Source organism: Erythrolamprus reginae, chromosome 1 (assembly GCF_031021105.1).
Source record: "Erythrolamprus reginae isolate rEryReg1 chromosome 1, rEryReg1.hap1, whole genome shotgun sequence".
In the NCBI taxonomy this organism is placed as follows: Eukaryota; Metazoa; Chordata; class Lepidosauria; order Squamata; family Dipsadidae; genus Erythrolamprus; species Erythrolamprus reginae.
Window position 1 is genome coordinate 421,721,686 of NC_091950.1, and position 23,170 is coordinate 421,744,855.

At 43.1% G+C, this 23,170-nt stretch overlaps 1 protein-coding gene across 1 annotated transcript in view; it reads right to left on the reverse strand.

Annotated features, from left to right (window-relative positions):
• The window catches only part of ULK2 (unc-51 like autophagy activating kinase 2), a 161,999-nt gene that overhangs the window by 127,654 nt on the left and 11,175 nt on the right, over window positions 1–23,170 (reverse strand). Inside the window, 1 exon segment of the mRNA XM_070735424.1 lies at window positions 13,680–13,721. Within this exon segment, the coding sequence (XP_070591525.1) occupies window positions 13,680–13,721 (42 nt within the window).

Here is a 23,170-nt window from a genome sequence, read left to right on the forward strand (position 1 = left end):
ATCCATCCCTCTATCCCTCATCTATCTATCCCGCTATCACTTCATATCCCTCCGTATCTCTCTACATCCATCCATCTATCCATCTATGTCTTTCCTTACTTTATTAAAGCATAACTATAACCCATTCCTGCTTTCCCAGGATAGAGCCAAAAAGGGGCTCACTGTTACAAATTACAACCTTGTAAGTTGTCCTTGACTCCTTTTTCAAAACGAGTTCACCGTCACCACAATTTATTTATTTTATCCACCTGAGGTTGAAATTAACCCACCGTTGGTCAAGCTGGCCAATGGGACTTGGGTTAATTATTCTAGCAAAGTCAAGGGAACGCTTGGGGCAGCTGACGATTCTATGCCAATATTTACAGATTTTTGATTGGACTACAGTCCAGCTTATGATGAGCAGCTGGCTTTTAACACCGAAAACCAAAGGCTCAAAAGAGGAGAATCTCAAACTACAGGTAATCCTCAACTTATGACCACAATTGTGGCCAACATTTCTGTCGTTGAGTGAAACATTTGTTCAGTGAGTTTGGCCCCCGTTTTACAACTTTTCTTACCACCGCTGTTAAGTAAATTGCTGCAGTTAATAATTCAGTAACTAGGTTACTAAACAATGTCATCTGGCGGGACCCAGGGGAAGAGCCTTCTTTATGGCGGCCCCGACTCTCTGGAACCAACTCCCCCCAGATATCAGAGTTGCCTCCTTGCCTTTCGCAAGCTCCTTAAAACCCACCTGTCGTCAGGCATGGGGGAATTGAAATTTCTCTTCCCTATGGCTTATAGAATTTATACATGGTATGTTTGTATGTATGATTGGTTTTTTAAATTGGGGTTTTTTAGATTATTTTTAATATTAGATTTGCTTACATTGTCTTTTTTATTGTTGTTAGCCGCCCCGAGTCTTCGGAGAGGGGCGGCATACAAATCTAATAAATAAATAAATAAAATAAATAGGTTGTTAACTGAATCCAGCTTTCCCCGATTTTGCTTGTGGAGTGGTCGCAAAGAGGATCAGGCTGTCGTGATCTTGGGACACGGCAATGGGTCGAAGTCTGAACCCGTTGCCAACCGTTTGAATTGTGATAACCTGATCAAGGGGAGGTTACAAAAGTAGTAAGTGTAAAAAAATGATCACGGGTCACTTTTTTCAATGCTTTTGTAGCTTTGAACAGTCACTAAATATTCTACGTAGCTGTTGTAAGTCAAGGACTATCTGTATCTCAGTCCTGTAATTTACAATTGCCTTCCTCTCATGGAGCCCTTTAAAGCAGGGGTCTCCAACTTTGGCAACGTTAAGCCTGGCGAACTTCAACTCCCATAATTCCCCAGCTGGTGATTGGTCCAAAATGATGACTGGCCCAGCTGGGGAATTCTGGGAGTTGAAGTCTGCCAGGCTTAACGTTGCCAAGGTTGGAGACCCTCTGCTTTACAGGATCCAGCAGAATTTTTCAAGAATCTGTGGCCCTCCAGGTCTTATTATTATTATTATTTATTTGATTTGTATGCCGCCCCTCTCCGTAGACTCGGGGCGGCTAACAACAGTAATAAAAAACATCATATAAATCCAATACTAAAACAACTAAAAACCCTTATTGTAAAAACCAAACATCCCTATAAACAAACATAACATGCATAAATTGTAAAGGCCTAGGGGGGAAAAATATCTCAGTTCCCCCATGCCTGACAGAAGAGGTGGGTTTTAAAGAGTTATGAAAGGCAAGGAAGGTGGGGGCAATTCTAATCTCTGGGGGGGAGTTGGTTCCAGAGGGCCGGGGCCGCCACAGAAAAGGCTTTTCCCCTGGGCCCCGCCAAATGACATTGTTTTGTTGATGGGACCCGGAGAAGGCCCACTCTGTGGGACCAAACCGGTCTCTGGGATTCATGCGGCAGAAGGTGGTCTCGTAGATATGTAGTTAAGGTCTGCTTAACTATAGGTAATGCTCAACCATTTTTCACATTTATAACTGTTGTAGCATCTCCATTGGTCATGTGATCGAAATGAAAGAGCCTTTTCTGCAAACATTGTGCTCCTTGATGAAAGCGGCTGGGTGACCTTGGACCAATCACCAAGAGACGCTGAGTTCTAGTCCCGCCTTAGCCATGAAAGCTGACTGAGTCACTTTGGGCCAATCACCAGGAGATAGTGAGTTCTAGTCCTGCCTTAAGCATGAAAATCAACTGGGTGACTTTTTTAAATTTATTTTTTATTTTATTATTTATTTATTTATGTCCAATACACAATGAGGGTTTTAGTGGGTATATATCTATATACACATATTAAAATACATGATGAAGGTTATAGAGGAGATACTCATAGTAAAATATATCTATGAAAGAATAGAAAAGAAGATATAGTAATAGAACATATCAATGAAAGAATAGAAGAAGAGATATAGGAATAGAAGAAAGGAATAGGAGATATAGGAGAGCAATAGGACAGGGGACGGAAGGCACTCTAGTGCACTTGTACTCGCCCCTTACTGACCTCTTAGGAATCTGGATAGGTCAACCGTAGATAATCTAAGGGTAAAGTGTTGGGGGTTTGGGGATGACACTATGGAGTCTGGTAATGAGTTCCACGCTTCGACAACTCGGTTACTGAAGTCATATTTTTTACAGTCAAGTTTGGAGCGGTTAATATTAAGTTTAAATCTGTTGTGTGCTCTTGTGTTGTTGTGGTTGAAGCTGAAGTAGTCGCTGACAGGCAGGACGTTGCAGCATATGATCTTGTGGGTAATACTTAGATCTTGTTTAAGACATCTTAGTTCTAGGCTTTCTAGGCCCAGGATTTTTTCACTTTTCCAGGAGAAAAGTGAATTCTAGTCCCGCCTTAAGCATGAAAATCGGCTGGGTGACTTTGGGCCAATCACCAGGAGAAAAGTGAATTTTAGTCCCGCCTTAAGCATGAAAATTGGCTGGGTGACTTTGGGCCAATCACCAGGAGAAAAGTGAATTCTAGTCCCGCCTTAAGCATGAAAGCCAGTAGGTGGTTTTGGGCCAATCACCAGGAGACAGTGAGTTCTAGTCCCGCCTTAGGCATGAAAGACTTTTGGCCTTCAGGAAGTCAACTGGAAGAATGAGGGCAGGAAGGCATCTTACTGACACAGCTCACAAACGAGGGACAAAATTATACATTTGAAATCCAGCCACCCCAGCTTAGTTTTGAGGACACATTCTCAAGGAAAGTTTGGGAGCTGTGGGGGAGCCAATGGGAATTATTGGCGTCTACTTCCTTCTTCCTTTCAAAAAGAAAAGAAGAAAAACTACAATCGGCCATTCCGACAGCCATCTGTGCTCCCATGGGTCCAAAGACGGGCTACAAGAATGGTGGAAGGTCTGAAGCATAAAACGTATCAGGAAAGACTTCATGAACTCAATCTGTATAGTCTGGAGGACAGAAGGAAAAGGGGGGACATGATCGAAACATTTAAATATGTTAAAGGGTTAAATAAGGTCCAGGAGGGAAGTGTTTTTAATAGGAAAGTGAACACAAGAACAAGGGGACACAATCTGAACTTACTTGGGGGAAAGATCAAAAGCAACGTGAGAAAATACTATTTCACTGAAAGAGGAGTAGATCCTTGGAACAAACTTCCAGCAGGCGTGGTTGGTAAATCCACAGTAACTGAATTTAAACATGCCTGGGATAAACATATATCCATCCTAAGATAAAATACAGAAAATAGTATAAGGGCAGACTAGATGGACCATGAGGTCTTTTTCTGCCGTCAGACTTCTATGTTTCTATGAGGCAAACCCAGCTGGAAATTACACGCATTTCGCTGGCAGTGAATTGATCCCAGAGAGGCTCTTTTGTGTATGATTCGATTGTGTGCTTGTTTTTTATATATTGGGGTTCTTTTGGTTTTATTTAACTTAAAACTTTAATTTAGATTGCGAAATATTAGATTTGTTACTATGTCTTGTTTACCATTGTTGTGAGCCGCCCCGAGTCTGTGGAGAGGGGCGGCATATAAATCCAATAAATCTAGAGACCTCACCTACAAAAAGATATTGACAAAATTGAAGGGGTCCAAAGACGGGCTACAAGAATGGTGGAAGGTCTTAAGCATAAAGCGATTCAGGAAAGACTTCATGAACTCAGTCTGTAGAGTCTGGAGGACAGAAAGAAAAGGGGGGACATGATCGAAACATTTAAATATGTTAAAGGGTTAAATAGGGTTCAGGAGGGAAGTGTTTTTAATAGGAAAGTGAACACAAGAACAAGGGGACACAATCTGAAGTTAGTTGGGGGAAAGATCAAAAGCAACGTGAGAAAATACTATTTCACTGAAAGAGGAGTAGATCCTTGGAACAAACTTCCAGCAGGCGTGGTTGGTAAATCCACAGTAACTGAATTTAAACATGCCTGGGATAAACATATATCCATCTTAAGGTAAAATACAGGAAATAGTATAAGGGCAAACTAGATGGACCATGAGGTCTTTTTTTGCCGTCAGCCTTCTATGTTTCTAATCTGATCTAATCTTGAGGAAATGTCAATTTCTGCACAATTTCTTTCCAACCCGTACATTTCTCCTGGGCAAACGCCCTTTAAATCTGATCAGCGATTGTCATCGGCCCGACGGGCAAAACAAAAACCTGCTTCCCCTTAAAATGCAAACTAGAAACTTGGGGACACGAGAAAATAAGAGAAAACTTGTTTATCGTCTCCGTTTTCCGTTCCCTCTCTCGTCTTTTCTGATAATTTCAGCCTTTTATATACCAATCTTTCCATGGAGCCTCCTAGAACACAAACGTTACTGATTCTGTTGAAGAAATGGGTTAATATAGGGGGGGGGGGGGTTCCAGTGTTGTTTGCTGCCCAAGGAGGTTAGGAATTTGACAAAGCAAGGCCTCTACAGCAGAGGTCTTCAACCTTGCAACCTTAAGACTTGTGGACTTCAACTCCCAGCTCTGCTGGCTGGAGAATTCTGGGAGTTGAAGTCCACAAGTCTTAAAGTTGCCAAGTTTTGGAATCTCTGCTCTGCAGCAACGTTTCCCCACCTCAGCAATTCTGGGAGCTGGAGTCCACGTGTCTTAAAGGGAGTTGCTAAGGTGGAGGAAAACTGTTCCACAGGGCAACGTCACTAAGTTTGTGTTGTGTAAACACAGCTGTCTCGCAAAAAGGGAGGCCGGCCTTGGCAGGAACCCTGCTTTAATCGTTTTAGCAGACTTTGATACAATGGACGGTAGGGCTCGGTTTTTCATGTGATTTTCTTTCTTTCTTTCTTTCTTTCTTTCTCACTTTCTCTTTCTTTCTTTCTCACTTTTTCTTTCTTTCCAACTTTTTCTTTCTTTCTTTCCCAATTTCTCTTTCTTTCTTTCCGATCTTTCTTTCTTTCTTCCTCACTTTATCTTTCTTTCTTCCTCACTTTATCTTTCTTTCTTCCTCACTTTCTTTCTTTCTTTCTTTCTTTCTCACTTTCTCTTTCTTTCTTTCCCACTTTTTTCCCTTTCTTTCTTTCCCACTTTCTCTTTCTTTCCCACTTTTTCTTTGTTTGTTTCTTTCTTTCCCTCTTTCTCTTTCTTTCTTTCCCTCTTTCTTTCTTTCTCACCTTCTCTTTCTTTCTCACTTTCTCTTTCTTTCCCACTTTTTTTTCTTTCTTTCTCACTTTGTCTTTTTCTTTCTTTTTCACTCTCTTTCTTTCTTTCCCACTTTTTTGTCTTTCTTTCTTTCTTCCTCACTTTCTCTTTCTTTCTTTCTCACTTTCTTTCTTTCTCACATTTTCTTTCTTTCTTTCTTTCTCACTTTCTCTTTTTTTCTTTCCCACTTCTCTTTCTTTCTTTCTCACTTTCTCTTTCTTTCTTTCCCACTTTTTCTTTCTTTCTTTCTCACTTTCTCTTTTTTCTTTCCCACTTTCTCTTTCTTTCTTTCCCACATCCATCCATCCCTAATCTACCTTCTATATTTATACCCCTCTACCTATCACTTATCCATCTGTACCTAATTCACTCTTAGCTGTTTCTCTTACCTACCTATCTAATCCTCTCCTCTCCACTCCCCCCACCCTCTATCTATCTATATTAGCTGGATACCTAAACTCCCAGCCCGCAGGCCCAATGAGTCAACTGCTAGCCACGCCTATGCCCTATTTAGTGAAGGGATAGCATAAGAGCGTGTTAATATAAGGCAACTGGCAGTTGGAACAGAGCTCTTTTCAAGTGGGGAGGGGGAGTAGAATGTCTAAACTCCCAGCCCGCAGGCCCAATGAGTCAACTGCTAGCCACGTCTATGCCCTGTTTAGTGAAGGGATAGCATAAGAGTGTGTTAATATAACGCATCTGGCAGTTGGAACAGAGTTCTTTTCAGGTGAGGAGGGGGAGTAGAAGGTAGTAGAATGCCGCCCTTCTCTTCGGAGAAGGGCGGCATACAAATATAATAATAATAATAATAATAATAATAATAATAATAATAATAATAATAATAATTTAAAAAATAGTCTAAATGCACAGCCCATAGGCCAGATGAGTCTTGTGCTGGCCACGCCCATGCCGGTTTAGCATAGGGGTAACATCAGTGTGTTAATTGGCAATTGGAACAGGGTTCTTTTCAGGTGGGGAGGGGGAGTAGAACATCTAACTGCTTAGCATCAGAGTGTGTTAATATAATGCTGTATAAAGGATACTAATGACCTGATGGACATTTCGAAAAATCCTTTCTTAAGAGACTACCTAGAAGCCAAGAGGAATATACGTGCCAAGTTTCAACATTGTAGGCTTTACAGTTCTGGAGATTTTGCAATTAGTGAGTGGCTTTTAGCTTTTATATAGAGAGATTTTAGTAGTGGTCAGAACACAACCGCCATCAAATTGGAAAAAGTGGAATCGGCCAGTTTCCTGGCTGGGGAATTCTGAGAGCTGAAAGTTGCTAAGTGTGAGAAACATTGGGGTAAAGTGAAGCTAAACTGGAGCGAGAAATGATACTTGCAAAAACAAGACACAAAGGCAAAGTGTTAGCCCTCCTATTCCTACCCCAAGAAATGCCAACGAAAGAAAAGGAAACCAGTGGGAATGTTCAGCAATTCAAGGGAGGGGCAATTCAAAGGAGAAAAACAAAGAATTGGGAAGGACTTGGCTCTTCAAAGATTCCTTTCTGCTCTGCAGACTACGTATATTGTTTTTGTTTATTCGATTTCCAAGGCTGCCAATCTCGACAAATGAGCGTGGGCAGGTTACGTCATAAATATTAGTCCCGTGTTGTCAAGTATCTTAACATGGAAAAGTCATTCAGCCTTTTATAGTTGTTGACTGCGTGATACCCAGTGATTTATGCTACTGTACGTCCAAACAGCCTGCCAAGTCTTGTATTTCATTACAGGCGTTGCAGGCGGTAGGCTCGAGGCGCTGATGTTCGTTCGCACGCATCCTTTCCTCTGTAAAAAGCCAATCAATTATGTCAAGAGCTGGGAAGAGCGACCAAACCTCCAACTCTTGTTGGCATGGCCACCAAACAGGAAAAGCTTCACGGCAGACGTTTGCCAAGCCAGCCACCTTTTCAACTATCCCGGAAGGAGACAAGAGGCAAGTTACATTCCCGAAGAAGAAACGGCGGGCCCTTCCTTCCTGATTAGAAGTTCATGCAGAACTAAAACCCTTCTGCTAAACGAGGAAAATATTTTTTTAAAGCAAGCACTGAGAAGAATGAATAACAGGATAACTCCGGATAATAACTCCTTACAATCCCAGGTTTAGAAAGCTTAGAACTTAGAAATTTTCTCATCTTGCTTTTGATCTTTCCCCCAACTAATTTCAGATTGTGTCCCCTTGTTCTTGTGTTCACTTTCCTATTAAAAACACTTCCCTCCTGGACCTTATTTAACCCTTTCACATATTTAAATGTTTCGATCATGTCCCCCCTTTTCCTTCTATCCTCCAGACTATACAGATTGAGTTCATGAAGTCTTTCCTGATACGTTTTATATTTAAGACCTTCCACCATTCTTCCACCATATAAGTAGCCCATGCATCAGAAAACACAAAAGCAACCTTAGGCAGTCATGATGTTTTACATCCTATGTTTTGGGAGAGGAAATGTGTGAATGAAATACAAAAATTACAGCAATTCCTCAGGAATGGAAGTTCCAGCTTTGGGGGGGGGGGGCGGGGGGGCAGAAGGGGCGGATCCGACAGGCAAACCACAATAAATGCAGGTGGGGTGCAGTACAAGTTCATCTGGGTTTCAGGGGAGATTCTGTCTCTTTCCCAAGACAAGCTGCATTGCAGCTGTGATGTTCCACTTCCTTCCTACAATTTTTGCTGGTGGTAGGAAAAATTAGTAAGGGATTCAAAGAGAGGGGGAAAAAATTGGACTTCTGCTCTTACTTTCCCCAGGGGAAACACACCCGAGGAGATGCAGAAAGGAAAGATACAGGAAAGAAAATATTTTCATATAGAAACATTAAGTTGGGCTGGCAAGGGTGCGGCCAAAACCGTGGGATGAGTAGCAGATTCACTGCTAGGTCTGTATAAAAGACACAATAGCTGCTAAAATATCAAAGCAGAACCGAATGATCAGCATATTTAGTTATTTTATTATTTGGATTGTACATGCTGTTTTTATCGTTGTTATTAGCTGCCCCGAGTCTGCGGAGAGGGGCGGCATACAAATCCAATAAATAATAATAATATTAGCAGCTGCATCTTGTTTCCATATTTGGGGAAGTCCTAAAATTTGAAATCAAATTCAAGTAGTGGAAATAGAATAGAATAGAATAAGAACAGAATAGAATAGAGTAGAAGAGAAGAGAAGAATGAAAGAATAGAAGAGAAGAGAAGAAGGAAAGAATAGAATAAGAAAAGAAGAGAAGAGAGTAGAAGAGAATAGAAGAATGAAAGAATAGAAGAGAAGAGAAGAAGGAAAGAATAGAATAAGAAAAGAAGAGAGTAGAAGAGAAGAGAAGAAGGAAAGAATAGAAGAGAAGAATGAAAGAATAGAATAGAATAAGAAAAGAAGAGAGTAGAAGAGAAGAGAAGAGAAGGAAAGAATAGAAGAGAAGAAGAATAGAATAGAATAGAATAACAGAGTTGGAAGGGACCTTGGAGGTCTTCTAGTCCAACCTCCTGCTTAGGCAGGAAACCCTACACCACTTCAAAGGGTTGTCCAACCTTTTCTTAAAAACTTCCAGTGTTGTCTCACTCACAACTTCTGAAGGCAAGCTGTTCCACTGGTTAATTGTTCTAACTGTCAGGAAATTTCTACTTCATTGTAAATTGCTTCTCTCCTTGCTTAGTTTCCACCCATTGCTTCTTATTCTACCCTCAGGTGCTTTAGAGAATAGTTTGACTCCCTCTTCTTTGTGGCAACCCCTGAGATGCTGGAATATACTGCTATTATATCACCCTTAGTCCTTCTTTTCGTTAAACCAGAGATACCCAATTCCAGCAACCCTTCTTCATATGTTTTAGCCTTCAGTCCCCTAATCATCTTTGTTGCTCTTCTCTGGACTCTTTCTAGAGTCCCAATATCCTTTTTGCATCGTGCTGACTAAAACTGAATGCAGTATTCCACGTGTAGTCGTACCAAGGTCTCATAAAGTGGTATTAACACTTCATGTGATCTTGATTCTCTCCCCGTTAATGCAGCCTACGACTGTGTAGGCTTTTCTGGCAGCTGCTGCACACGGCTGGCTCCTATTTAAATGGTTGTCCACTAGGACTCCAAGATCCCTCACAGTTACTACTGCTGAGCAAGGTACCACATGTACTGTACATGTGCATTTTGTTTTCCTTGCCTAAATGTATAACCTTACTATTTTCACTATTGAATTTCATTTTGTTAGATAGCAGCTATTGTTCAAGTACAGTGGTACCTCTACTTACGAACTTAATTCATTCCGTGACCAGGTTCTTAAGTAGAAAATTTGTAAGTAGAAGCCATTTTTCCCAAAGGAATCAATGTAAAAGCAAATAATGCGTGCGATTGGGGAAACCACAGGGAGGGTGGAGGCCCTGTTGCCTCCCAGGAGATTCCTAGAGAGGCCCCACAGAGGCTTCTCCCCGCCTTTTCCGGCCCCATCTCCTCCCAGGAGATTCCTAGAGAGGCCCCACAGAGGCTTCTCCCCGCCTTTTCCGGCCCCATCTCCTCCCAGGAGATTCCTAGAGAGGCCCCACAGAGGCTTCTCCCCGCCTTTTCCGGTTACAGTTTCGGAGGTTCAGGTTTGTAAGTGGAAAATGATTCTTGAGAAGAGACAAAAAAATCTTGGAACACCCGGTTCTTATCTAGAAAAGTTCGTGAGTAGAGGTGTTTGTCGGTAGAGGTCCTTCTGTATCCTGAGCCTATCTTCTGGAGTGTTGGCTATTCCTGCCAGTTTGGTGTCATCTGCAAATTTGATGAGTTCCCCATCAATCCCCTCGTCAAGTCATTGATGAAGATGTTGAAGAGTCCTGAGCCTAAAAACAGAGCCTTGGAGTTTTCCACTACATATATATCCCTCCATGTAGATGTAGCTCCATTGAGCACTACACGTTGAGTGTGAATCGGTCAACCAGGGGAACACACCTTGCTCACACCAGACAAACAGGGGAAGTGTCAGGCAATTTGCTGACCACAGGATAAACCTGTGATTTCATAAACATCACAGCATCCAAGCATTGCCGGGAGATGCCGTTCACTGCCTCTTAAGCAGCACATTATCTGGCCTCAAGCACATTATGCTAATAATCTTTCCACCTTGAATGAAGAGAAGCAAAGGAGGCGAGGAAGAGAAAGGGAGGCGAAAACCCATGAGGCTTGAATGCTTAATTTTATTTTTTCAATTTCACCAGCCTTTTAAAGGGCCATAGAAACATAGAAGACTGATGGCAGAAAAAGACCTCATGGTCCATCTACTCTGCCCTTATACTATTTTCTGTATTTTATCATAGGATGGATCTATGTTTGTCCCAGGCATGTTTAAATTCAGTTACTGTGGATTTACCAACCACGTCTGCTGGAAGTTTGTTCCAAGCATCTACTACTCTTTCATTGAAATAATATTTTCTCATGTTGCATAAAGCTACAAAGCTTGACTGACCAATTTTGCACACAGTTTGGAACTTCGGTCTCGCTAAGATTACAGCTTAGGATATATGGACAGTTCTCCACTGTTACGACCACAACTGAGCCCAATTTCCGTTGTTAAGTGAGACATTTAAGTAAGCTTCACCCTGTTTTGCAACCTTTCCTGGCACCACCGTTCAGTGAATCCCCGCAGTAAGATGTTTGTGAAGTGAATCCGGCATCCCCATGGACTTTGCTTGTCAAAACAGGGGGGTCGCACTGCGACCGACATAAGTGTGAGTCAATTGCCAAGCGTCTGAATTTGGATCATGTGACTGAGGGCAGGTTGCCAAGGTTGTGAAAAATAGCTGTAAGTCCCCCACTTCAGTCATGTTGCAATTTTGAAAGGTCGCTAAATGAACTGTTGTAAGTCGAGGACTACTATTTGGGAGAAAGATCAGAAGCAACGTGAGAAAATATTATTCTGCTGAAAGAGTAGTAGAGGCTTGGAAAAAACTTCCAGCAGATGTGGTTGGTAAATCCATTGAATTTACCAGGCATGTTTAAATTCAATCCATTGAATTTAAACCTGCCTGGGATAAACATAGATCCATCCTAAGATAAAATACAGGAAATAGTATAAGGGCAGACGAGATGGACCATGACGCCTTTTTCTGCTGTCAATCTTCTATGTTTCTACCTGCAAGACTTTAAAAAAAAAACAACCTGGAATTTTGCCTTTAAGCCATCTACAATCATTTCACCAATGTCCATTTGCATAAGTCTATTTATCAGCGATCCTGGGAAGAATCGCTACCAACTGAAGATTTTTTTAAAAATAATTTATTAATAAAATATTAATAAAGTTGATGGCATGGAAGTGACCGATTGTAACAGAAGAATATCAACTGAGTCCCTACTGCGGGCACCTGCCAAATCAATTCCTACCTTCAAACCTAGAAAGGTTTGAGAAAAAAAAGGCAGTCTTTAAAAGAAACCCAACCTACACAGGTAGTCCTCGACTTACGGCTACAGCTGAACCCGGCAACAAATAATTCCCTCAACACTGTCAGACCTTCTACTAAATCTGCACTTCTATTCTACTAATTTTTCTCATCATTCCTATCACTCATTTCCTCCCATGTTGACTGTATGACTGTAACTTGTTGCTTATATCCTAAGATTTTTATTAATATTGCTTCTTCATTGCTTATTTGACCCCTATGACAATCATTAAGTGTCGTACCACATGATTCTTGACAAATGTATATTTTATTTTATGCACGCTGAGAGCATCTGCACCAAGACAAATTCCTTGTGTGTCCAATCACACTTGGCCAATAAAATTCTATTCTATTCTATTCTATGTGAGACATAGTACACTTGTTTTTCCAAAAATAACACTGCCTTTTTTTTTTTGCCACCCCGTCATTGCACACAGTCACTCATGCCCTCGAGGTTCGACTACTGCAATGCTCTCTGCATGGGGCTACCTTTGAAAAGTGTTCGGAAACTTCAGATCATGCAGAATGCGGCCGCGAGAGCTATTGTGGGGGTTCCTAGATTCGCCCATGTTTCTACAACACTCCGTGGCCTGCACTGGCTGCCGATCAGTTTCCGGTCACAATTCAAAGTGTTGGTCATGACCTTTAAAGCCCTTCATGGCATTGGACCAGAATACCTCTGGAACTGCCTTCTACCGCACGAATCCCAGCGGCCGATTAGGTCCCACAGAGTTGGCCTTCTCTGGGTCCTGTCGACCAAACAATGTTGTTTGGTGGCCCCAGGGGAAGAGCCTTCTCTGTGGCGGCCCCGGCCATCTGGAATCAACTCCCCCTGGAGATTAGAACAGCCCCCACCCTCCTTGTCTTTCGCAAGTTACTTAAGACCCACCTATATCACCAGGCATGGGGGAACTAAGACATCTCTCCCAGGTTTTCTTATATTTTTTGTTTGGTATGTATGTGCTGTATGGTTTTTAATTGTTGGGGTTTTTATATAATTTTTATTATTAGATTTGTTCCATTGTTATACTGTTTTTTATTACTGTTGTGAGCCACCCCGAGACTTCGGAGAGGGGCGGCATACAAATCTAATAAATAATAATAATAATATCACCCTACTCCAGAGAGCAAACGTCAATCAATGCAGTGGCGCCATACCCGCTCTCCCTCAACCACAAAATTCAAAACTTTAGCAATCGGCAAGAGAAATCTTGGATCTCCATCGCAGCAGCGTTCATGCCCTTAGCATTCAGGAAGCGTATTACAGTGTGCACTTTGCACTTGGAGGGAAACGGAATGAGGACGCTCCTCTCTAACCTTCACCACAACACCAGTCGATGATCTACTGACCACTGGCACTGCTGGTTCTCTTCCACTGGCTGTCCACTACGCGACAGTAATACCAACTTCCCCTGCGAACATCCCCCGCGAGAGCTATGTGCCTTGACTTCCCAGAAAGCCCTCATATGTTTGTCAACCAAAAAGGCATGCCTCCCCTTCACAATAAAATATTTCCTATGCTTTGGCGGAATGCACATATTCCCAGGTGTGACACCGATACCAAACCATCACCATTAAAAAGGGGGTGTTGCGTGCAAAAAATAAAACAGGTGAGAGCCAAGGAGACTTTGTACAGTGACACAGGTCCTTTTAAGAAAAAATGTGCAATGGACGACTCGTAAAAACAAACTTACCTGGACGTCATACAGGGCCACAATATTTTCGTGCTGCAGTTCCTAGAAAATAAAAAAAAAGACAGGTAAGTTAAGAGAGAAATCTGACAAAGCCAGTCCTTAACTTACGACAACCGAGAACCAAAATTTCTGTTGTTCAGGGAGATATTGGTGAAAGTGAGCTTTGCCCCGTTTTAGGAGCTTTCTTGCCACAGCCGTTAAGTGAATCCCTGCCCTTGGTAAGCTAGTCACACAGTCGTTAAGTGAATCTGGCTTCCCCATTGGCTCTGCTTGCCAAAAGGTCGAAAAAGGGGAATTCTATGGCTTTGGGACAGAGCAATGGTCGTAAGTGTGAACCAGTTGCCAAAGATCTGAATTTTGATCACATGACCACGGGGATGCTACAGAGGTTGTAACTGTGAAAAATGGTAATAAATTGTTCTGTCTGGGTCACTCCGGAAGCCAAGACCAACCCAAAAAGAGAAGACAGACACACCGGTAAAAGGCAAAGGCAGTTTATAAAATTCAAGAAAAATACAGGTAACAGAAAATGTCCTTACAAACAGGAAAACGCTGTATATTCAAATATATCCACAAAGGCAAAAGTCCATGCAGCAATACAGGATTCTTGCTGCCAAGACGAGGCTGTAGATAGCAGACCTACACCTCCCACGGGTCTTCAAAACTGCTGGGCCACAAGCCAGGAACAGAGACGTCGAGAACAAAGCAGGTCACCGTAACTCCAACTGATAACACTCCACATGGCTTCAAGGGCTTGCCTGCCTTTTAAACCCTGCTAAGGAGGACCACACCCAAGCCCAGCTGTTCCTAATTCAGTGCTGATAATACTTCTTTAATTGCTCCTTTCGTTGATCTGAACATCTCTGTCGCATGTCAATGACGGCTTGTGCTTCATCACCTAATGACTCCAAGCTACTGGCTGGGGAGAGCCCCCCCCCGCCCCCGGGCTCTCCTGCTGTTCTCCTTCGTCCCATTCCTGACTTTCCTCTCCCCCGTCCTCTTCGCTGTCATCCTCCTCCGGGCATGGAGCCAGCAGAGACACAGCCGGTCCCTGAGCAGCCTCAGGCTGAACCACAACATAAATGAACTGTTGTAAGTCGTGGACTGCCTGCAGAGGCTGCTATCTAGTCTAGTCACAGCTGAATTGCGATTTGTTTGGTATGCATATGTGTGTGATTGCTTAGTTTAGTTTGGGGTTTTAGTTTAATGAGGTTTTACTCTTTTTACTGCTTTATATTTCACTTTCACTGTATCATTTTATTGTTGTAAGCTACCCTGAGTCCCACGGGATTGGGTGGCATATAAATCAAGTAAATTAAATTAAATTATCAAAATTATTTCCAGAGTTTCTTCCTGGGCATCAAAATAAGTGATGGCTACCAAAGTTGTAATCCAGAGGTCTTCAAACTTGGCAAGTTTTAAGCATAGCTGGCTGGAGAGTTGAAGGCCACATGTCTTAAAATTGCCAGGTTTTGAGGACCCCTATTGTAATCTATAGGGGTTACACCAGTAGTAACTGCAGCAGTAGTACTATGGCTGGGAAAGGCCTGTGCGCTGTTCTTTTTCCCAATCAAAGGAAAATAAAGAATGACCTCAGGTGACTCTAGAACAGTGTTTCCCAACCTTGGCAAGTTGAAGATATCTGGACTTCAACTCCCAGAATTCCCCAGCCAGCATTCGCTGGCTGGGGAATTCTGGGAGTTGAAGCCCAAATATCTTCAAGTTGCCAAGGTTGGGAAACATTTCTCTAGAACAGTGCCAGCAAACCTTTATTGGTTCGCGGGCCAAAAGGGTGTGTGTGTGTGCATGTGCGAGCATATGCGCACCTGCCCACACCCATTCCCTCCCCCCGTGCATGCGCGCCCCTCATGCTGCACCTGTGTACAACCATGACCACTCCCATCCCCGCGCATGCGCATAGGCCTCACTGTAGCCTGGGACAGTGAAAAAATGGCCAAATGGGCAAACCGGAAGTTTGGAAAAACAGACTTCCGGTTTGCCCATTGTGCTGTTTTTTATACTCTAGAGCCTTTCATCCCCCTGCTGTGGCTCCTGTCACTGGTTGGTGCCAAAATTTTGCGATGAGCTTCCAGTTAGGGGAGAGGGCGGAAGCAGTATAGAGCACCATACAGAGCGCTGGTGAGACCACATTTGAAATACTGTGTTCAGTTCTGGAGACCTCACCTACAAAAAAGACACTGATAAAATTGAACGGGTCCAAAGACGGGCTACAAGAATGGTGGAAGGTCTTAAGCATAAAACCTATCAGGAAAGACTGAATGGACTCAATCTGTATAGTCTGGAGGACAGAAGGGAAAGGGGGGACAGGATCAAAACATTTAAATATGTTAAAGGGTTAAATAAGGTCCAGGAGGGAAGTGTTTGTAATAGGAAAGTGAACACGAGAACAAGGGGGCACAATCTGAGGCGAGTTGGGGGAAAGATCAGAAGCAACGTGAGAAAATATTATTTGATTGAAAGAGTAGTAGATGCTTGGAACAAACTTCCAGCAGACATGGTTGGTAAATCCACAGTCACTCAATTTAAACATGCCTGGGATAAACATATATCCATTCTAAGATAAAATACAGTGTTCCCTCGATTTCCGCAGGGGATGCGTTCCGAGACCGCCCGCGAAAGTCGAATTTCCGCGATGTAGAGATGCGGAAGTAAATACACCATTTTTGGCTATGGACAGTATCACAAGCCTTCCCTTAACACTTTAAACCCCTAAATTACCATTTCCCATTCCCTTAACAACCATTTACTCACCATTATTACTGGTACTCACCATTGAATAAGACACTTAGTGATCCTGATATTTATAAACATAATTATTTATTAACAATAATTATTTTTTTTGTTATTTATTTGCAAAAATTATTAGTTTGGCGATGACATATGGTGGGAAAAACCGTGGTATAGGGGAAAAAACGCGAAGGTTTTTTTAATTAATGTTTTTTGAAAAACCGTGGTATAGGCTATTCGCGAAATTCGAACCTGCGAAAATCGAGGGAACACTGTACAGGAAATAGTATAAGGGCAGACTAGATGGACCATGAGCTCTTTTTCTGCCATCAGTCTTCTAAGTTTCTATATTATTGTGAACCGCCCAGTGTTACTCGAAACAGTTTAAGACGGGCAGCCTATCAATTTAATACAACAAAGTGTTGATTCTGCACCACAGGCAAAAACAGCGACTGTCCCTGCATGACAACACTTCCACATTTGATGGGTGGGAACCAAGCGACTGTTTTTTGCACTCTAGAGCCTGCAGGGAAGCTTTCTGAAGCCCCAGAGTACGAAAAATAGCACAATGGGCAAACCGGAAGTCCGTTTTCCAAACGTCCAGTTTGCCTATTTTTTGCACTCTGGTGCTTCAGGCTTCTTTGAAGCCTCCGGAGAGCAAAACAGCCTCCCCCAAGATTGAAAACCAGCTGGCTAGTCTGTAAATGTGCGCTGCACCTGACAGAGCAATGCCTCACATGCCCACTGATATGGCTCCATGTGCCACCTGTGGCACACGCACCATAGGTTCGCAATAACGGCTGGGACATCTTCCCCCTTGGAACTAAGAGGTTCCCTCTCAATACATGGAGAATCATAGAATAAGAGAATTGGAAGGGACCTTGAAGGTCTTCTAGTCCAACCCTCTGCTCAGGCAGCAGACCCTATATCAGAGGTGTCAAACTTGATTACATTATGGGCCGCATCAGGGTTGTGTTTGACCTCGGAGGCATGGCCGAGGGGGGCAAGGTCAGCTCAACATCCATTTTTGGCCGTGACAGCCTCCTGCAGGCCTCCTGCCACCAAAAATGGAGCTTGGGGTGGGGAAGCGCACACGGCCCTCTTGAGCTCAGTTTTCGCTGGCAGAGGCACCGCGGGCTGTTCCTTAGCTGTTTCCTGGGTGGTACTGTGGGCCAGATCTAAACAACCAATGGGCTGAACCTTTTTTGGTTCACGTGCCAAGAATGTGTGTGCATGTGCTAGTATGCGCGCAGATGTCCATACCCATTCCCACCCCCTATGCATGCACACCCACCCACGCTACCCCTGTACATAAGCACAATCCCCCCCCACCACCATCCCTGTGGCTGTGTACAGGCCTCATTGAAGCCTGGGATGGTGAAAAAACAACCTAACGGGCAAACCAGAAGTTAGGAAAAATGGACTTTTGATTTGCCTGTTGGGCAGTTTTTTGCACTCTGGGGCTTAGGAAGCCTCTGGAGGGCGAAACAGCCTTCCCCAAGGCCAAAAATTAGCTGGCTAGCGCACGCATGCATGCTGGATTACAAATAGGGCAATGCCTCACGTGCCCTCCGATATGGCTCCACGTGCCATCACTGCCCTATACCATTTCAGACAAATGGTTGTCCAATCTCTTCTTAAAAATCTCTACTGTTGGAGCATTCTGGTAGCAAGCTGTTCCGCTGGTTTATTCTCCTCCTCACTGTCAGGAATTTCCCCCTTAATTCCTCACTTGCTTCTCTCCCCCGTTGCTCCTGTAATGAGCCAAGGCAGAGCGTTTGCCAAGTTTTCAATCAACCCAGCCTTCTGATGTCTTTGAAACCAGCCCCGTGTTAGCTAGACCAGGAATGGTTTCCCAGAAAGAGGCAAGCGGGTTTCTTGGAAAAGTTGACTCACTGAAGCCAAGGGCTCTAGGCTATGGCCAAGTAAGATACTTTTTAGAGAGACAGATCTTCCTTCCTTGGCTTTTGTAAACAAACAGAGCAGAAATTTTAGGTCATTGACGCCCTTTCGATCTCTTTTGAAGAAATGGTTGGCTCCAGGTTTTATTATCCTACCAAAGCAATACCAATAGCATTTAGACATACAGCGCTTCCTAGTGCTTTTCCAGCCCTCTCTAAACGGTTTACAGAGTCAGCATATCGCCCCAATATCATTTTGTAGGTGAGGTCTCCAGAACTTACTTAGTGTTTTCCTTACAACTACAATTAAGCAGAAAACGGATGTTGCTAAGCAAGGCAGTTGCTGAATGTGTTTTGCCCCATTTAATGACCTTTCTCACCACAGTTGTTAAGTGAATCAATGCCATTCCTAAGAAAGTAACACAGTTGTTAATCTGCCTTCCCCATGGACTTTGCTTATCAGAAGGTCGCAAAAGTGGATAGCATTTAGTCAGTGAAGCAGTGGAAGTGATGTGCTGGTGTCTGAGAGGCTGTTGGGGCCTGGATGGGTGTCAACAGACTCAAACTCAATCCTGATAAGACGGAGTGGCTGTGGGTTTTGCGTCCCAAGGACAATTCCATCTGTCCGTCCATCACCCTGGTGGGGGGGAATCACTAACCCCCTCAGAGAGGGTCTGCAACTTGGGCGTCCTCCTCGATCCACAGCTCACATTAGAGAAACATCTTTCAGCTGTGGCGAGGGGGGCGTTTGCCCAGGTTCGCCTGGTGTACCAGTTGCGGCCCTATCTGGACCGGGAGTCTCTGCTCACAGTCACTCATGCCCTCATCACCTCGAGGCTCGACTACTGTAACGCTCTCTACATGGGGCTACCTTTGAAGAGTGTTCGGAAACTTCAGATCATGCAGAATGCAGCTGCGAGAGCAATCATGGGCTTCCCTAAATATGCCCATGTCACACCAACACTCCACAATCTGCATTGGTTGCCGTTCAGTTTCCGGTCACAATTCAAAGTGTTGGTTATGACCTATAAAGCCCTTCATGGCACCGGGCCAGATTATCTCAGGGACTGCCTTCTGCCGCACGAATCCCAGTGACCAGTTAGGTCCCACAGAGTGGGTCTTCTCCGGGTCCCGTCAACTAAACAATGTCGTTTGGCGGGGCCCAGGGGAAGAGCCTTCTCTGTGGCGGCCCCGGCCCTCTGGAACCAACTCTCCCCAGAGATTAGAATAGCCCCCACCCTCCTTGCCTTTCGTAAGCTCCTCAAAACCCACCTATGCCGTCAGGAATGGGGGAACTGAGATATTCTTTCCCCCTAGGCTTCTACAATTTATGTATGGTATGTTTATATGTATGATTGGTTTTATAACAAGGGTTTTTAGCTGTTTTAGTATTGGATTTTTACATTTTATTTTTGTCACTGTTGTTAGCCGCCCCGAGTCCACGGAGAGGGGCGGCATACAAATCTAATAAATAAATAAATAAATAAATAAATAAATAAATAAATAAATAAATAAATTTATACTTGTATATCGCTTCCTAGTGCTTTTCCAGCCCTCTCTAAGCAGTTTACAGAATCTGCCTCTGGCCCCAAACAATCTGGGTCCTCATTTGACCCACTTTGGAAGGATGTAAGGCTGAGTCAACCTTGAGCCGGTCAGGATCAAACCGTTGGCAATGGGCAGAGTCAGGCTGCAAATATTGGAGGGAGGGAGGGAGGGCAATAGCATTTAGACTTATATGCCGCTTCCTAGTGCTTTTCCAGCCCTCTCTGTTTTACTGAATCAGCCTCTTGCCCCGAACAATCTGGGTCCTCATTTTATTCACCTCAGAAGGATGGAAGGCTGAGTCAACCTTGAGCCGGTGGTGAGATTTGAACCGCTGAACTACAGTTAGCAGTTAGCAGAAGTAGCCTGCAGTGCTGCACTCTAACCACTGCGCCACCCCGGCTCAAAGGAAGGAACCAGTGTAGTCTTTCCTTACTTTGGGTTGATTTAAACTAGAGATCAGCAACACGCGGCTCTGGAGCCCTATGTGGCTCTTTCATCCCTCTGTTGCGGGTCCCTGTCACTGGTTGGAGCCAAAATTTTGAGATGAGCTTCTGATTGGGGGAGGGGGCGGAAGCAGTATAGAGCGCTGGTGAGACCACATTTGGAATACTGTGTCCAGTTCTGGAGACCTCACCTACAAAAAGATATTGACAAAATTGAACGGGTCCAAAGACGGGCTACAAGAATGGTGGAAGGTCTTAAGCATAAAACGTATCAGGAAAGACTTCATGAACTCAATCTGTATAGTCTGGAGGACAGAAGGAAAAGGGGGGACATGATCGAAACATTTAAATATGTCAAAGGGTTAAATAAGGTTCAGGAGGGAAGTGTTTTTAATAGGAAAGAGAACACAAGAACAAGGGGACACAATCTGAGGTTAGTTGGGGGAAAGATCAGGAGCAACGTGAGAAAATATCTTACTGAAAGAGTAGTAGATGCTTGGAACAAACTCCCAGCAGACGTGGTTGGTAAATCCACAGTCACTGAATTTAAACATACTTGGGATAAACATGTATCCTAGATAAAATACAGAAAATAATATAAGCCTTTCCCCCAGGCTTTTTTATACTGTATTTATGTTTGGGTATGTATATGTTGTTTGCTTTTAAAAATATGATAGGGTTTTATGTGCTTTTTAATATTAGATTTGTTTTCACTGGAATATTGTTTTTATTATTGTTGTGAGCCGCCTCGAGTCTTCGGAGAGGGGCGGCATACAAATCTAATAAATAGAATTGAATTGAATAAGGGCAGACTAGATGGACCAGGAGGTCTTTTTCTGCTGTCAATCTATGTTTCTATGTTATTGTGAACTGCCCAGTGTTACTTGAAACAGTTTAAGACGGGCAGCATATCAATTTAATACAACAAAGTGTTGATTCTGAACCACAGGCAAAAACAGCCACTATCCCTGTCTGACAACACTTCCACATTTGACGGGTGGGAACCAAGCGACTGGATGTGGCTTTTAATAAAACTTGACACTGCAAGAAGATCTGAAGGTCAAACAGGATGTCACATGCTCACTGTAGCATAAAATACTTTTTAAAAAATTTGCTTATGCTCAGACCATAACTTTCTGCAAGAAAAAAAACCCCCACGAGTGCTTGTCTGCAGAGGCAGCGTGGATGGAATTACATGCTGAATGAAAAATTCAGAACACCCATGCTTGCTCTTAAGATTAGAGATGGAGAACCAAGGCCATTTTAAGACTTGAGGACTTCAACTCCCAGAATTCCTGACCTGAATTCTCTTGAAGTCCACAAATCATAGAAAAGGCCATGGTTTCCATCCCTATTTGTGGTTGTTAGTTGCGAAGACCCATTTCGACCCCATGGGCAATTTTCCTCCAGGCCTTCCTCTCCTCTAACATATTCTGCCTTCCATATTAATTTAACCTCAAAAGATGCTATAGAGCAGTGTTTCCCAACCTTGGCAACTTGAAGACATTTGGACTTCAACTCCCAGAATTCCCCAGCCAGCGTATGCTGGCTGGGGAATTCTGGGAGTTGAAGTCCAAATGTCTTCAAGTTGCCAAGGTTGGGAAACACCGCTATAGAGCACTGCACACCAAGACAACTAGACACAAGGACAGTTTTTTCCCAAATGCCATCACTCTGCTAAACAAATAATTCCCTCAACACTGTCAAACTATTCACTAAGGCAGAATTACTATTATACTAGTTTTTCTCATCATTCCTATCACCCATTTCCTCCCACTTATGACTGAATGACTATAACTTGTTACTTGTAGCCTTAAGATTTTTATTAATACTGTTTCCTGATTGTTTATTTGACCCCAGTGACAATCATTAAGTGTTGTAACTCATGATTCTTGACAAGTGTATCTTTTCTTTTATGGACACTGAGAGCATCCGCACCAAAGACAAATTCCTAAGATGCCTGTAAGGACCGCGCATAAGCGTACCAGCATGCCTCCTATCCCTGTCCTACTGTCCCCATTTATTCATACCCATTTCCTGTGGTTCATATTCATGTTTATACCTATACCGGTTAACTTGTAATAAAATAAAATAAAATGTCAAGAGAAAAGAAGGCCAGAGGGGGGGGGGGGCATAGAAACATAGAAAACTGATGGCAGAAAAAGACCTCATGGTCCATCTAGTCTGCCCTTATACTATTTCCTGTATTTTATCTTAGGATGGATATGTTTATCCCAGGCATCTTTAAATTCAGTTACTGTGGATTTACCAACCACGTCTGTTGGAAGTTTGTTCCAAGGATCTACTACTCTTTCAGTAAAATAATATTTTTTCATGTTGCTTTTGATCTTTCCCCCAACTAACTTCAGATTGTGTCCCCTTGTTCTTGTGTTCACTTTCCTATTAAAAACACTTCCCTCCTGGACCTTATTTAACCCTTTAACATATTTAAATGTTTCGATCATGTCCCCCCTTTTCCTTCTGTCCTCCAGACTATACAGATGGAGTTCATGAAGTCTTTCCTGATACATTTTATGCTTAAGACCTTCCACCATTCTTGTAGCCCATCTTTGGACCCGTTCAATTTTATCAATATCTTTTTGTAGGTGAGGTCTCCAGAATTGAACACAGTATTCCAAATGTGGTCTCACCAGCACTCTATATAGCGGGATCATAATCTCCCTCTTCCTGCTTGTTATACCTCTAGCTTTGCAGCCAAGCATCCTACTTGCTTTCCCTACCGCCTGACTGCACTGTTCACCCATTTTGAGACTGTCAGAAATCACTACCCCTAAATCCTTCTCTTCTGAAGTTTTTGCTAACACAGAACTGCCAATACAATACTCAGATT